Source organism: Pagrus major, chromosome 11, assembly GCF_040436345.1.
Source record: "Pagrus major chromosome 11, Pma_NU_1.0".
NCBI classification, from domain to species: Eukaryota; Metazoa; Chordata; class Actinopteri; order Spariformes; family Sparidae; genus Pagrus; species Pagrus major.
The window spans coordinates 5,236,201-5,254,258 of NC_133225.1; the positions used below are offsets into that span (position 1 = coordinate 5,236,201).

The 18,058-nt window shown below is 41.7% G+C and overlaps 1 protein-coding gene across 1 annotated transcript in view; it reads left to right on the top strand.

Annotated features, from left to right (window-relative positions):
• The window catches only part of tgfbr3 (transforming growth factor, beta receptor III), a 70,952-nt gene that overhangs the window by 28,313 nt on the left and 24,581 nt on the right, over positions 1 to 18,058 (top strand). The window contains exon 4 of the mRNA XM_073476285.1: positions 9,256 to 9,393. Coding sequence (XP_073332386.1) covers positions 9,256 to 9,393 — 138 coding nt within the window. The remainder of the gene's footprint in view (positions 1 to 9,255; positions 9,394 to 18,058) is intronic.

The following is an 18,058-nucleotide window of genomic DNA, read 5'->3' on the forward strand; positions in this document are numbered from 1 at the left end:
AGTGTTTTATTTCTATTGGAGGTGTCAGATGTGGGAGCTTGCAAATTGATTTCACTCTCAGTAATTGGTATTTTCCTGTGTTTGCTTTGGCATGTGTATCCTTTGCTTATTTTCAAAGTCAGCGGAGGGGTGGCTGGTCAGTCTGTGATTATGTAGATTTTTTCTTTCTCACCTCTCATGAAGGGGGAGGATGTGGTGTCTGGGCCACAGAGCAGACTGTATTTGGATGTTTTCTACGATGGCCTGCAGCACAGGAGGTGCCTGTGGCTGATCCTTGGCTGTCTGGGTTCAGGGGCTGCTGGAGAACATGATGTGCCCAAGTGACTCCTTACTAAGTGTCTGCAAAGTGAAGCCTTGACCAGGTTGGGAATAAATCTGCTGCTGCACATGGTGTGCATGGACTTATGTGGACAAAGAGGATCACATGGTCAATTTCAGACAGTTTTATACACACACAGGCAGACACACATCCTGCAGCTGCGATGTGTGAGGCCTGCTTCACATCTCTTTCACATCCATGTGTGAAAGTCGTGGCTTGCAGTTTGTCCATATTTTCAGTAAAGACGTGAGAGCAATGAATTGTTTCCTGCCTGCGCCAGTGAACCCACTCTGTATGGGTATTAACTAAAGGGTATGAACTGTTATCCGCAGAAAGAAATGCACAGCTGGACCTGACTCAGAATACACACTTTGGCTCCTGGCCAATCTCCACACCAAAGCTGAGTTATTAAGTGCAACAGAACACCTTAGTAGTGACTGTGCATAGTGCTTCATCTGGCATATGCTCACATTTACAGGGCACGCAGTCACCATAGAATAACACAGCAGAATGAGAAAATATGCTAATCATTCATTTAAGTCGCCTAAGGCTAGAAGTATCCACAATAATATTTTGGACCTGGTGATGTAGAAGCCATGTGTTCAAATCTGCTGAGGTAAAAGTAGTACAGCAGTCTGTGCTTTATTAAAAGAGGTTGTAAGAATGTTGAAAGAGTGAGGCTAAAATGGAGCAAGTAATGAATAAGTTATACTTTCTTTTATTGTTCTTGATGTATCCCAGATAACATGATCTTTAGAACCACTTGTATTTAATACAGGTGCTGCTGATTTAAAATAATAAGTAACAACAGCTGTTACCCTCTTGTGTCAACATCAAATAATGAATTTGGTTCAGCTTAGTTTTGCAAGTGTTTCCTCACAGATATCAAATGACTAAAAGCAAGTATGGCTTCCCAACAACTGTGCTCAAGTACAGCATTTCATTCCCCAGTTACTGTCCATAATGCCCACGAGAGAGCAGGTGAATATATTCTTATTGTTGAAATACTGGGAACCAGAAAATAGTGCCTGACAGATACTGGATTTTTGGGGCCAATAATACTTGTGTGAATATCGGCCAACCAATATATCGGTTGGGCTCTACTAGGAAAAACAAATAATGTGTAAGTTTTCAACAATCATTTCCATGCAGTACCCCATTTAGCTTAGCTTTTACTAAAATGCTTTTTAGCCATGCTAGAGGCACAGCTCCAAGGGTGCGGCGTTGGTCTGTCAGTCTGTCGGCCAGTTGTCAGTCAGTCCACCACTTAGCTGAAAAATCCATAAACTGTTTCGTGGATTGCCATTAAATTTTGTCCAGACATTCACGGTTCTCAGATGATGCATCCTGCTGACTTTTGTGATTCAGACTTTTTCTCTTATGCCACCATGAGGTTGACATTTGTGTTTTATAGTGAAGTGTGTCCACTTTACCTTAATTTTCAGTGCTGGCATTAGCATTTAGCTAAAAACACCACTGTGCCCAAGTACAGCCTCACAAACCCGCTAGCCTGGCAGTAGACTTGTTAGAATGTTAGTCTTGGTAGAAACTGATTTCAGTGGATTGTACAGGAGAAATTTGTCATTTCCAGAATAGATGTTTATCTTTTTTATATTATGATATAAAATAATGTGAAATGGCAGACTGGTTTCGTCCAATCAGTTAAAGAAGATTTTTATTTTTGTAATATTTCACAAATAAGAGCATAACCTGCCCCAGACAATTGCCCACTCAGCATTGACAGACCACTATGAGGTAGATTTGTTGGCTGGCTTTACTTAGCTACTTTGCAATTTCAAACTCATAATGTCCTTTTTATCATACTCTGGATTTTTACTCAACATGTCTTTTAGACAGTGGGCTGTTTGTTTCATAGATTCATAACTCTCCGGTTCCAAAAAATGACCAGCTCCGAAACTGGCTCGGCTGGACAATAATTCTTAACTTCGATAGTGTTATTCACATTTGTCTGAAATAAAGAGTGATGATTTCTTCAGCTCCCGTGGTCCTAACAGAAGTAACAGAAGCCCCTTCTCTGTTTTATACCCATGGGGGCTTCTGACGGAAAGACAGCCCAGGCTGTGAGGCAGTATCCTGGAATAGAACTAGTTACAGCTCTGGGTTGGCAACTCATAGTTAAGCCTGAAGTGCCAAGTTGGCTGTGTGTGTTGGCGGGTGGCGATTTCCTAAAATTATGGCCGAATAATTTTCTCATTTTTACAATATTCAGTTAGATTGTATAAAAAAGATCTAATCTTCTAGAGCAAGAGAGCAAATGAGAGTTACAGTCAGAGTGAGCTACACCGCCAGACCAGACTTGCTGCTCAAATTTCATCCAAGCTTTAAAGCCCTTGGGATTTGAAGGCAAAATATATTTTCGTCGGTTGACTATTGACCTGAAGGTGTTGGTGTTTTGCCACTTAAGTTCTACCAAAACAATGACCTCATCCTGAAGTGTTCTTTTCTGCTCCCCCTGCTTTGGTTCAACAGTGTAGGTATCAAGTTTGAACATTTTTCCATATGTTCCCCTTTGTCACACACTGAACTGGCCCTTTGCACCCTGCTAACAAGAAACCACCACCACATGTGTGTTAATGCAGAGCTTGGCACTATGGTAGACACCTTGTTCCTCACTTGCTGCAAACTATATAGAGTATAAGCAACTAAAAAAAAGAGGACTGTCTGGGCATACAATCGGGTGATAGTGTAGAACATAAACAAAAGGGGCCCGGTGGTATCTCGAAACGCCCATCTTTCTCTAATCAGCTTAGCCAAAGGCAAACATCAAACACAGCCACTGGCTCTGAATCAGGGTGAGGCAGAGCAGATGATGTTTTATCAGCTGGAATTCGCAGATATCTTCGGCTGTGTGAGTGACTGGCTGGAGGAGCTCACCAGGCACAAGCATCTGGCGAGAGCGCAGTGTCAGATATGAGTGGAGATCACACACAAGACACACCGCACATTTCTATGTGCTTTTAGGCTTTTGTGCGGCCTTACGCTGTTATTGAATGCCTTAAAGCTTTTGCTCACTAGGACAATTTTTTACCCCCAGATTTTATGATAATAACGTCCACATTGAATTGAACTGAACATCTATGAAACGAGATGAGATGGAGAGATGGAGGTCGGGACAGGGGTGTGACGCTTTGACAACATGCTATGTATGTGACCCGCCACCGCCGTTTTATAAAGGAGCTAGCAGCAGGTAGCAGCTAACTCAAAGAACAGCAGCAGTGAGGTTTGGGAGCTCCTTTTACCCTCCAAACAAAGGATGAACTCAACTGCCATATAACAAGGATGGTAAATAATTGTTATTGCGATGTTATGCCATTGTTTAGGAAACATATGTCAAAGTCACAATAGATGCCGACGCTTAACATGCCACGACCGTCCTGCCTCTTTTGCTTATGGAATGGTGGCATGCTATCCAAAATCAGCCCCGGGAGTGGCTTTATTCTGCTGTTGTTTGGTACAGCCTAACAAAAATAAAAAACATTGTAAAGAAGAGTCTTTTATCGTGGCAGTATAGCACAATGTATGTAGTCTGTAATCAGAGTATCATAGGAAGTGCTCAAATCACAATTTAGACTTAGGCTCCAGCTGATTAACTGCCTGTGTGGCTGGTGTAATTTAGGTATTATTACAAACTTTTATTTTTGCCTGCCTGCACATATATCACCAATGAAATTACAGTATCAACATCATCAGTTGATCCAAAAATTGTAGAACACCGGGGAACACTACCACTGCAGAAAAATGGATTTACGTTTGAGTTCGACTTAATCTAATCAGAGTGTAATCATGCTCCTTCCTCCTGACCCGGTCCCCCCGCCTCCATGCTGTGTTATTTTCTCCAACATGTCCTGCCATTCTGCCATATCACTGAAAGATTGCTATCCAGAGGTCCCGCCTCACTTTGACGTCTTTTCAGGCCTCTTGCAGCTCGGTGCAGAGCTGAGTGCAGACTGATTACCATCACAGTTCAGGGAAAAGGCTCCAGGTAGCATCTCCATCGCAGTCAAATATGTGGGTGGCACTGATAAGAGCGGTCAACAGGTTTTGGTCCGCCTCCCCTCCATCATTTAGCTCCTTTGCCCTGGCTTCCCTCTGTACACCTTCAGTGATCCAGAAAGAACCAAGATCCAGACAGACAAGACACACGCACATACACACACATCAGATAACGGTGTATGATTGGTCCCAGGCAGTGTGCCTTTCTCCTTATTGAAGCCACGACTTTTCAGTTCCTAGCCAGGCCTCGTTTGTTTTCAACGTTTACAATGTTCCAGGCTCCTTGGATATTGATCTATTTTAACCCTCACTGATTCCCATTTAAAACATGCCAGCCAGTCATTGTTATTCAGAATGTCTCTGCTTCATGTCATTGACTGCGATTGTTATTTCCTGGGAGGGAGAGTGTGTTTCTAGATAAGTCTTACTTTTTGCCTAATTAAAGGATGTTTGGGGTTTTCTCTGAATCAGCAGGGATCACTGGGCGCTTAATTAGCTCTGTCAATAAAGGAAACTGCAAGGACACTGAGCCACCCTGATACTGAGCTCTGACTGCAGGGTGTCAATGTTTGTCTATGAAAGTATCACATTACAGTGTTCATGCAGAGTGTTTTATGCAGCACTTTTGAAACTTAGTGTGATTTAATTGGCTTGAAAGGTCATGAAATTGCAACCACATGGTCGAGACAGGACAAACAAATCAGCCTTTACAATTACACTGTCAAAGGCATCGGCACGTTCTAAATCTAACCATGTGGCTTTGTTGTACTATAAAGGATTGTATATGATTATTGTCATTTGGGTTTTTGTTCCAGCTGGCATTGTGTTTGTTGTTGAAGTTGATTTAGAGCCTAAAGTTGAAGCGGTATTGTTTTCTTTTCAACATTTCCATTGTTTACACATGCTACTAACACTAATGGTATGCTCTGTGACGGGCTTTGCTTATCCTGCTACAGCTGTCGTCCCTTGTGTGGAGTGTAGTTTCAGTAACACGATAGGTCTCCATCCCTGGTTGCTGGCAAATGCGCCCTATAACTGTAATGGACCCTGGACCTCCAAATCCCTGTGCCAGCCTCCTGATAATCAATCAGATGTGGCCTCCTATCCCCGGCGGACCCTCTCCGCAGGGTCCGATAAAGGTAGCAGCACCAGGGACAACTCAGCGCCACCTGATCCCTGCAAACACCATTAGAGGCACTGGTGTTTCTGCACCTCTTCTCTCCACACCCTGGCTGTGTAACAGAGTCTGTTGCTATGCGCACCAGTCTCACCAAACTTTATGACGGCAACACTGTGGGCAGAGATGCACGCCAGCTGCTGTTGAATCCTCATCATCGCTTCGATGGCGCAACCCAGCTCTGTCAGAGCTGATAGAGCTCGGTATTATCTCTGTTTACCTGCTTAACCTTTTTAAACAGCAGATGGTTACCACAGTTTTCTCTTTTTCAGCGTCATCGCCGCTTGGCACTTCCTCTCCTTAGCGCTCTGTTTGTGTTTATGTGTTCAGGTGACTCACGTCTTCTGGAAATGTTTCTGTCTGGGTTTAATTTCCTCGTCTTTTACAACTCTCTCCCTCACTCTCATTCTTCATCTGTCTGCCTCTTCCATCTCTCAAAGCCAGGGCCTCAAAGCCAAGCCAGGTATGATTATATCTTGGTTGTTGTTATTCTCAGAGGAGCAATGCACACGCTTTTTCCAGAGTCTGGACTGAGGAAGACGCAAATATGCAAAAAAAAAAAAAAAGAAAGCTAGAAAGAGCAGTGAGTTCTGAGTCTCTGATCTGCTTGTTTGGATCACCATCTAGTTTGCCTCATAGATAACTTGTTCAGTAATTTCTTCCATTTTCTCGTCTCAGAGGGACTTTTTAATGATTTTCGCAGCACTTTCATGGACCACATCGCTAAACACTCATTTGTGTTGCTCTCCTCCAGGGTTACATCTGTGGAGGACTGATAATTAGGCTTTGATGCTTCATGTTCACTCTGTCTATGCTGGCGATGTCTCTTGTTAAACGCTTCATGCAGCATCACAGTGACAAGTCTTTGAACGCTGAGCATCTGCCAGAAAATGAAAATCACTTTTTGCTGGATAGAATAGATCTCTTTTGAGGGAGACAGGAGTCTGGCATGCAATTGGCTCAGTGAAGCATTGAGCGTGTGGATGTGAGGGAGATATATAGATCTTTGTTTCTTATATCTTTCCCACTGACATGGTAATTACCATTTGTCTGACCAGTATGGCAATTTGAATTGTGATTAGTATCTGTGAAATAAATTGCATGGTTGTATTTTGTGGTCTGAGTATCACTGAACAAGATAATATGCAACTGTTGAGTTTTCATTCTTGATCTTGGAAACAGCAACTGACAAAACAACCTCAGTTAAAGATTAAATTGGTAGCTTGTTCTGGAGCTTTTGACTGCAGCACATAATCTTCATCTGCAGGAGTTTGCCCAGTTTTCATGAAATTGTAAATTATATTTTTTCTGAGCACTGTAAAGCAAAAAATGTTCTCTTGACTGTAGCTGCTTGAGCTAAAGGTTGCTTCACAAGGCTGCTCCACAGCACCAATCCTGGAGGAAAGAGATTTTTAAGGTCAAAAAGATACAATGTACTTTTAAAGTGTAACTGGAAGATTTGGAGTATTGTTCCCTATCGACCAGCTGTTGGTACTTTGCTCTAACAAGCCACAGTAGCTTGTGAGGCAATCACTGAACTTCACATTCAACTACTTAACGAGCTATCTCGGTGATCACCTGCATTTTTTATCTAGACTCAGACTCACCCATCTGTTGGTATTTTTGCTAAAAACACAGTTAAGTCTTTATCGTTGTCTTTTTTCTCTACTATCTTTAGCGCAGATAGTCGAGACACAGGCATGCAAAGAGCATATCAACCAGACTACTGTAACAAAATAAGAAGAAAGAAACAAAGTCAAGTGGTAGTAATGCTGTACTATAACAGTCAGAAATGTCATTGATCAACTTCAGGAACTAACATTAAAGTTAAGGTTGGGAACACTGGGGAAACCAGCAAGTATGAGCTACATTTTGTCCCTCTAAAGCCACTCCCCCAAGAGTAGCGCATTGTTGTCATCGCCAAGCATATCCAACTACCTTATGTCTCATTCACAATCACATGTAAGAAAAAGCCTGACATAATAAAATAATGAACATAGCTATTGTTAGTACTCACTGCTGTCAAGCTAGCATGCTAGCATTTGGGAAATTTTGGCTGCAAATTCTCTGCCATTCTCGTGCAACTAGCTCGCTAATGGCTTTAGCAATATAGCCGGCTAGCCTTGTGGAAGACTCAGGTCATAATGTCCTTTGTCCTTTCTTTTGTTCAGAGCTTTTTCAAACTACAACTGACTAACTTACCATTTGCTGGTAATGGTAGCAAGCAAAATCCACAGTTGCCAAATAACTGTTTCACCTCTTACCACTTTTTAAAATACTTGTTCATAATTTGTGATAGGACAGATTTGGAAATTGTTTCAAAATTCATCCTGACTCACAGTGTGGAATTAATCAGTATAGCAGAGAGAAATGTGGTAAATGTTTTTTACTCTGTTCAGCGTTTAGTCTGGTAAAGCACCCATGGCAGACCATCACAGGAACGATTTACTTTGTCCTTAAAAGAGTATTGTTTGTTGATGTTGCTGTTGATTTGTGGTTTGATTTGTGTAGCAAAAAATGCACTGTACCAGAACAGTGGTAATGGTTTCTATTAACGATGTAGATCTTTGTCTTGATAAAATACATGCTATAACCGCTTTCAAACAAATTATTGCTATGAATGGTCCCTTCAGTTTTTCATGGTTCTAACTCATTCAAACACTCTTAATATTAAACTGTCAACTCAGTTTTACAATCTCCATCATTGTAATTACAGATAATTCGTTCCATTATTAGCCTCAGTGGAAGTACAAAGGCTCTATTTATTGAGAAGAGCGAGGAGCCAATATCTTTGCGAGCTGTGACTGATTAAGTTACTGTTCGGCTCGTTGTATCATATAATGTGAATCCTTGTGGGTTGAATTAGTAATTTACAGTCCTTTACTGCTGACACGCAGGATGGGGTTAATGCGATTAGTCTGGGAATACAGAGGGGAGGAAGTTTAAAGAAGAGCGTCACATAGACCACCATACCCTCAAGAGTATCACTTCTCATCTCTGAGTTAGCTTTGGTTATCGCAGTATTTCAAAAGTTTGGCTAATCTGTTCAGAGGAAGATTGAAATCCAGACCCTTTCCTCAGGTGACTCTGAGGTCAGTGCATGCTCAGGCCATGAACCACCTGACAAGATTTCGGTCCAAATGGTCCAGACAGGTCCAACGCTGAACCAAGATCACAACAGTTTAGGTCCCAAAACATCAACAACGACTTTGTTTTTCCCGTCTGACTACCAGACTGTGAAAATCTATTTTAATGGCCGCCTGAGAACCAAAGGCATAGTTGCATGCTGTAGAGATGGTAACAGAGACCCGCCACTTACTATTTTTTTGCCTCTGTTAACAAAGACTCCACTGTGTGAAAGTTCAGATCCCACTGAGGGTACATATCAGAGCAAAGCAAGTGCCTTTTAGGGAGAACACAGCATGCCGTCTTTGTGAGTTTATCAGCTAAGTGAGTACATAAACAACCACAACGCCTGATAAAGAAGAACAATCTACAACATTATAGCGCTGCAATCACACCAGGGTAGAAGCCGTATCGCCTGATATTTATAGTTATATTTCAGTAAACATGAGAAAATCAAAGCTTTGACATTGTTGCATTGTAGCTGTGTGAAATGGGATCATGTGACATACTGTGATCTTGTATTGACTGTTCTCTGTTTATGCCCTCAAATCTTCCTCAGTATGATGTCTGTTGTTCCTTCATGACTCAAATCCTTTTTTTTTTTTCATTGCTATACCAGGTTGAGCTGCATCTGAAACCCATCCAGTCTTTGCTGCGCCACCAGAAGCCACTGGCCTTCGTGCTCAACTCCCCCCAGCCACTGATCTGGAAGATCAAGACAGAGAACCTAGCCCCGGGCATCAAGCATACCTTTCATGTGAGTCCAGCATCATTAAAAGCCTTTAAATCCTACTTCCTAATACTGTGTATTCATTTCCTCACAGGCTCAACCGTAGCCGTTCAGTAGCCTTCCTCTCTGAGAAATATTGAAAGTGGTATATAAATTTGCAGCGGAAGCCTTTCCACACTCCACGAGAGGTTTCCCAGGATTTGATCATGATGGCATGCATGCACAGTCACTGAAGCAAGACAATAATCTCTGCCTACGCATTTTAGTTTTGGGTTGGTGCAAGTTTGATTAGTACTGATATTCTTTGGTGTGTGTCGAATGATTCAGTGGGCAATTATTTGAGTGTAGTTGCTGCGTAAGAGTTTTATTTTTTTGGACTATCATCACTTTGCTAAAGCCAAACCAGTATCACCTCCACATCATGGTGTGAAAGGTATTTACCCAATAAGATTGAATGTGCTTTGTCAGCTTTATTCACACTCCATAACCACAGGGTCATATCCCCACTTCCTCCCCCCTCCTCCAAACAGTCCTGTTGATAGCTTGGCAGCTGTTCAAATCTGACAGGGCGTATCCGTATACCACAGAAACCCTAACAAGGGGGAATGTTTGGAAGCAAACACTAAACCACCAAAGCTCTGCTGAGGAAGGAGTTGATCTCTCACCTTCAGATGTTTGCTGAAATCCTGGATTATATTCAAAATAGTTTGTAAATAAAGATAATCTCAATAGTTGCATTTGGTGTCCAATCTGAGGTGCAACAAAGAATTGTAACATCAACATGATTACTTTAGAGTCTACGTGTTACATCTGTGACATGCTTGAGCGCAAGCAGAGAAAAGTCATAAAATCAGCAACTGGTTACAATAAGTAAAACAGGTTACAACTCGCCTGTTACAAGTTACAGACATGTACAGTGTACAGACATGGACAGTGTAGATGACAGTGAAAAAGTCTATAAATTCAACATTTTCTTATTTTAAAAGTTAAAAAGTTGACTTTAAAGGTTAGATATACGCCATTCACTGCAGCTAGAAAACGTACTGAATAATATATAAAATATTATATAATTGAATACTATTTGAATATTAAATATTTTGTTTCTGCATAGCCTAATTCTTGCTTTAAATGTTTTCAGAAACATGTTTCAATGTGCTCGATGTACGGCCATATTAATGTTCTAATTCTCATGTATTTAAAGTCGTCAACAACATCAAAATAACTCAGCAGAGGTCTGTGATGGGACGCGGGTACATATGGGGGAGGAAGAGACGATGTTTTGGTGAGGGGCGTCCCAGTGTAGTTGGAGCCTGGTCCCCTGGAGAGCCAGCCATATTTAGTAAAGGTACCATGGGGCCTCACTGGGAAACTTAATAAAAAATGTAAAAACGGACTGCTTCAGTGCCCTCATTCAAAGGCCGTGTATCACACGAGAAAATCGTAGTAAAATGAGACCCAGAAGCCTCGGCCTTGGCTTAGCTATACAATATTGCGATGAAAACTTTTTTTCGCCCTTCATATGCTCCGAAGGCTTTTCTGTATTTTGAGGCTTCCCAGAAGTAATCTTTTTCAATTGTAAGTTAACACCACAGCATTCTACAAGAATGCAGTATCAGGTACACAAATTTTTTCCATATGTGGTCCGGTGTTTTCCTGCTTACTTCTCATGAGCAAAACATCCTGCCGTGAAAGCCAATGTGACACGGAGAAAGAAATTCATGTATTACAAAATCCTTGTGTTATGCACAGGCTCATCTATACACATGCACATACACACATGCGCGCACACACCCACACCCACACACACGCCCACACACGCACACACACACACACACACACACACACACACACACACACACACACACACACACACACACACACACACACACTTATTATATAAAGAGCCTTGTGTTCCACTTACATATTCTCAGTGTCCCCGCCCCTTTGACATTTAGAACAGCCAGATTATTAATATGTGCATTCTCGGCCATACAAAACTTTTTAAGCCTTATCTGACATCACTTTCACCAAGCTGACATATTCATAAATCATCGCCTTTGCATTGGGAGTGATTACTTTACACTAAAGATTGTTGTGTTGTTTAAGGACATGGTTGTTTTCTACTCATTTCTTTAGAGAAATTAGAGAAAAATACCCTGTAAAATTGAATAACCAGTATGTTAAGTGAACAGGAATACACCAAAAATCTTTTTATAGTTTCACTGTGCGTGAGTGAAGACATGAGGCGGGTGCAAAATACTCCTTTAAAGTATTTTCTCTGTAGTAATGTTCTCATGTCATGGAGATGGATGTGCATCTGTTTTCTAAAGCTGTAATAATGTGTGGCTCGTGAGATGGGTGTTTTCTGTAGAGACCAGCAGGTCAGCATCACAGTAAATGTCTCCCCTTGTCAGTGGTGGCAGACAGAAAACAGCTGACAACCATCACTAAAGCATACAGTCCAGGAAGAGCTGTTGTTGAGTGTCTAATGATGGACATTTTGCAGAGCAAGGAGTTTCCCTTCTTCTTAATCTCGTATGAAAAAGAGGCTGCTCTGGATGTACCGTTAAAATGATAAGTTACATCTCTGTATTAGAGGAGTATGTCTTTGGATTAATCCTCTGATTAATTTACAGTAGCTGCTACACATGCTCAGCTATCCATCTGACTGGAGCAAAAATGTTATTCTCTGAGACAAAACTGAGGTATTCACTTTCTCTAACTGCCTTTCAGCATGTTACTCGTCTGACACATAATTGAAGTTTTTCAAGTGGGGCGAGAAGAGATAAAGGGATTGTTAAAAGTGAAGGAGGCCCTGCAGTCAGACAAGCTGAGCTAATGGTTTTGACTGACTGTGGGGACCCCCCCCCCATTTAGGTGTTAAGTATTTTGTGTTTGAGTGACAGCACTGAGCCGCTGGCACTGCAAGCTGTTGGTATCTTATCCACCAGCCTGACTGAACTGGCTGTAACCCAGAGGAGTCCCAGACTATGCTCCTCTTCTCAGGTTTTCTCCACAGTGACACCTCCTTAACATGCCACACAACACAAACACCCGCAGCCTGCTGCTCAATGTTAAGATTCACTCTTTTCTTCAGGAATGAATTACAATTGACCATTCCCCTAAGCCCTGCCACCTTAAGTTACTGTCACCATGCCTTGTACTGCACATATGTTTACAGTTATAATAGTGGCGTATTTAATTCAAAGTACATTTTCAAACTATAGGTCCTCGGTTTCAGTCAGAGACAGCTGTTACTTGCAGATTTAATAGCTGTAGCTACCTAGCTAATTAAGCTAACATTAGCCACAGTTGGGTAAAAAAGCCATCTCAGCCTTTTAGTGTTTCAAGCATTGACTGTATAAAATATAGATGAAGCTTTAAGGTTTGAGAAATAAAGCCAGTGCAGAAGTACCTTAAACCTGCATTCCTTCTAATGCCCTGCAGGGGGCAACTCCACTAGTTTCAATAAGAAATCAGTGGAGTTAACACAGTAAACTTTGCCCTATTAAGTTTTTTTTTTCCAATATAGCATGATGTTCATTTGTAAAATATGGCCCCATTTAGAGTTAAAATGAACAATAAAGCAGGGTATGCTTTAGGGCGTGGCTACCTTGTGATTGACGATGACCATCCTGCTCAAAAAAAAAAAAAACAAGATGGCCATACTTTAAAGCCAGACTTCAAAATGGTACTGTAGTTTACAAACATCATGGTGGGCTTACAGTTGGTTTCAGTCTGCCTTGTAAAAGGGTCTTTAATATGCACTTGATGGCCTTTTATATGACATTGTGCTTAAAGAACAGGCTATGTACTAGACAGACAGTGTAGTGGGAAAGTTAGCACAGAAACAACATAGTTTTGTATTGCAATGTAGAGCTAATTAGTCACAGTATTATCAGGAAAAAAGCACAACCTTGTACTTAAATTAACTACTTAATAACTACTTTAATGTTTTCTCATTTTACATGAAGGAGAAGAGGATCAGGATGAGGACAAGCCAACGTGTTTCGCAAATATAGTTTGGGTTGGCTGCGGTTGCTGCAGTGTAAACTTAGCTAAATCCAATAAGGAGCAGGACGGAGCTGCTAACATCTCCAAACTCTGATCACATACTGGAACGGCTTTGCCTAGTTAGTTTTACATGCAACAATCAAAGATTACGTGAGAGCCAATAAACACAATGTTTAATCCATTCCTTACGCTTTTACTAAGCTATTATTGAACAATGGTTTAGGTGAGGGGTTAAGCGAACAGTCAATAAAATTAAACACTCGCATCAGGCCACACAAGGACACATGTTCCACGACCGCAGATGCAGAAATCTCAGCGTCGCCGTGCCAGTTCTCACACTTTCTGATCCGTGCCTCTCAGGTGGAGAAGCTGCTGTGCCGAGAGCTTACACTCACAGAGTCGAATAAAAAAACTGGTTTTGAGCTTAACACTTAAGAACAGAAACCCTCTGCCAGACCTCCCTCACACTGCCTTTCCATTGGAGAGGCTGTTTCCTGGGACTAATTGGACTCTGAATCCATCCTGCCAGTCCTTGTTTCCTGGTCTCTTCCAGCGCTCTGGGCTCCATGGACACAGATGGGCTGCCTGGAAAAGCTTCAGAGACGCTGAGCACACTGTTGCTGTTGGCCACTGGACGCTGGCCTTTTTTTTAAAATGCCAGAATCCAGACTTTTATTGTAAAACATGCTCTCTGCAGTACTCCATGTCAGTCAGCAGCAGGCAGGAATCATTATGCGTCTTAAATGACATGTAATGTGAATGTTGAAATCGAGCCAAATTTTATTTTACCAAGGGACACTAGCATACCAAGTGAGACACATGTGCAGAGCGTACTGTGTTGACTTTGTGGCCAAATGTATATATTTCTTTTTGGGGTTTAGGGGAGGAGGGCTGTGTTGCATCTCTGCTTGAAAGGCTTCATCTGGATCACATGTTTTATGACTTGATGGAACAACACTGTAGTTTTGCTGTTGGCTTGTGTTACCTATTGTTTGTTTGCCAAGCTTCGCCTTTCACTCCTGTACTTCTTTCATTAGTTGAAGGCTTGTAGTATGAGTTCTTTCACTCTCACACACGAGCGCTCTCCTCAGCGTAACTGTTAATGGAAACCATGGGCAGCCACTATTGGTTTTTATTTGGAGACAGGAATGGGAGAGAAACACTCCAGAGTGGTGCTGGGACATATGGTATTGTTTTCTCGTCAACAAAGCCTGCCAGTTCACAGGAACACGTGCACATTTGCAGCGAGCGGCAAGAGAGCCTAGACCTAATCAGCCACAAAAGCATTTATCACTTCATATCACCAGAGAGTCATTGCATTCTCATATTATCTATCATCCCCTCTCCGCACTTGCCATCATCCTCATCTGTTTGCAACACCTCTTAATTTCCAAACAGCCTTTTGCGATCTCCCAGGCTCAGGGTGTTGCTCAATGCGAGGATTACAGCTCTATGATAATTGATCTCAAACATTTGGCATGCCTGTTCCTTTTTATTGCACACATGGCTGTAATATGTTGATGCTTATAGGCAGAAAGGGCCGGAAATATACTGTTAGATGTTTTGGATCACGTCAACACTGGCAGATGTGCTTTTATCACAAGAGACAATGAAGAGTTGTGCTATCTTACAGTTTTAAAGTGCATTACAGTAGAACTTTAAACATATATAACACTGAACCTACTGATTTTCATATTAGTAAAGACAGCTGTTGAGAACACTGTTTGAGTTGTTGAAGTAACATGCCCGCCTGCAAATACCATTACAAACACAAGTACACGAGTTTCTACCATTATGTACATGAAAGCAGGAGTTTCAGTCCCCATGGTATGTAGCTAACTTCTCCTACATTCTTTGTTTGCACTCAACTGCCAAGTCTGAGGAATTCCTCTAAAGTCGAGGTAATCTCCTGTGTTCATGTATTTTCAACTTCAGAACACATTACAAGGCTTTCACAGCTAACCAAATCTAACTTCAGGGCAGTTTTTGGCAGCAACAGATACAGATTGCTTTATAAGAGATGAGCTCTATTTTCATTTATTGTGAGGTTATGCTTTACTTGGCAGTAGGCTGCCACTTGCAGTTCATAGGAACTGGATAGACACCAGACCTTTGCTGCAAACACTGGACTATCATAACTCCCAACATGAATCCTTTTTCTAGAATTTTCTGATGCAAGAAGATGTATATAATCATAGAAGGTATCCATTTTGTGCCAGCAGTGCTAAAAAGTGAGCAGGATTTTTTTTTATTGGTTAATTGTTCAGTGACAGCGCGCAATTAAAAGTAATTGCACCAGAGTTAGGGAGCAGCTAATTTGCATCTGTTGCCAGGATTTTTTCAGAGGTGTGAGTGTGAGCCTGGAGTCTGTCCTGAGCAGAAGGGAACATGATCCACTGAAAACATGGAGGGTGTTTCTGTCTCCACAATCTGCAGACAGTGCATTTTTATTCACTTGTATCAATTATTATCTGTTGTCATTGTGCATAGCAACAGTATCCTGCACCCTGAGCTCATGCCTTCACTCACCAGTAGCAGCTCTGAGCCTTTATTTTATCATGGGTCAGGTCAGCTGTATATGTGTATATTAATGGGTTGAGTCCTGAACTGATGTAGAGATAATTGCAGAAAACAAATTGGTTCTCGTTGAGAGATGGACTCTGCCCCGGAGATCCAAAAAACAGCCTCACGTTTGTGAACTATTTGTGTGTAAATATTTCCAATTACATGTTTTATTTGTTTCTCTGACGGATCATTTTGCGGTGTTACCGATATGAATATGTTTCCACGTGCGTTAGCCATAATCACAAATATTTATAAACATGACAGCAAGTTAGAAATGCAAAATGGAAATTCACTGTAATAATCCTCTTGACATGACAGGAAAGTCGCAGCTGTGATGATTTTGCCCGTCAAACTTTGAATCTTTGAGTAAATGTTTTCCAGTCCGATGTTTAGACGAACGCAGAACATTATTTACCTTTAGATCGTGACCCATCCTGTCACCGTTATACCAAATATTCAAATATTTAATAAAGTTACCACGGCTGTGTCATCGCTTGGTAAATTACATCCCTCTCAAAGCAGTGACTGTAAATGAAGAACACATCGTTCCTGTTGCTGTGTGATGAAGATGAAGTGTTTAATCAACTGCATGGAAAATATTTAATATGCTACAAGCTTTTTTGGGCAGCTCATCAAGTATATATATAATATTCACCAGTATGAATGTCTGACGGAGCTCCTGCTAAAAATCCTCCTCAATCACATTACATGTAAGAATTGCATTATGATGTGCTTATGAATCTGCAATTCATATGTGCATTGCACCTCTTTAAGTGTGTTGCACAACAAAACAAAAACAAACTCAAATAAACCAAACGCAACATAAATGAAAGGTGTTCAGTGATTTTGGAGACGACGTGTCGCGGCTCTTCTGCCAACTGACGCCGCCAAAATTGCCATCGTCTGCATTTGCTGGGCATGTTTTAATGCAAATGCAATTTCATGCAAAAACGAGCATCAAAAGTGTTGCTGCGCCACCTATTCAGTATAAACACAGCCTCGGCTATGCCTCTCTTACCACCTTGGTTCAAACACGCTCATTTTTATGCCAGGAAATTAACAAACAGGCGTGGATGCAAGATAGATTTGCACGGCAGGAAAATTGCATAAAAACAGCATTTTCCCTCGCCCTGGCTTTGCGCCTGCAGGAAAATAGAGCTCTTTTTTTTGTCTGTCAACTGGGCATGCAGCAAGGGAGACAGAGAGTGAGAGAGAGAGAGTTTGTTAAAGCCCAGAGTGGGTCCCTCACTTCCCTGTTTCAAATTCCTGAGGTTTTCAGTGCTCTGGAAGGCCTGGAGCTAATTTGGCTTTCAGGCTTTCCCCTCTAATTCTTTGCGACTAATTACAGTCGTATTCCCGCAATTAAACTGATAAACTCTGCTGAGCTTGGCAGGGTTTGGCGAAGAAACCCCAGCCCCTCCTCTCTGGCACAGGGAACCACCTCTTCGCCATCTTTCTTTTCTGTTACTTCTCGTCGTAGTAAACACACTAAAAATAAAATCAACCTGAATTCTTCGACAGTGTCTGTCTCTTACGCTCCAGTATTTACTGCCTCTGGTGACAATGCCAGGAACACCAAGAGGAGCGTCCAGAGGTCAGACAGATGTTGAGCATGAGGGGATTGCAATAGTTATGTCTGAAAAACCTAAACACCCCGAAGGGATATGATTCTATTATCATTAAAGTATGATTGCAATTTAGGGACAACTTCATAACATCATCACGAAGAAGTTGTCTTACGTATTCAGCTTGGATTCAGATGGATTTAATGTTTTAATTGGGCCTGCCAGCACCGTCTCAGCTCATGCATACAGATAGGATACCTAGGGAGGAAGAAAAACAAGCACGGAAATAAAATGAGGTAGGCTGTCTAGACCGTGTGCTCTGACTCTTTTGGTTGTTGGGTACGTTTTTTTCAGCACATGTGAATGTTTATCTCCTCTGAAATGAAGCATATGGGCCGAGCTCCATTAAGTGCCAAAGGGGTGGTCCCTCCTCACCAGGCTAGGCCAGTACCCTGTCAAACGCCAATCAGCACTTCTTTGCCCTCCATTTATTTAAGCCTTCTCCCTCATTTTTGTCTGTTTTTGACAGCTGGAATCAGTATAGCAAC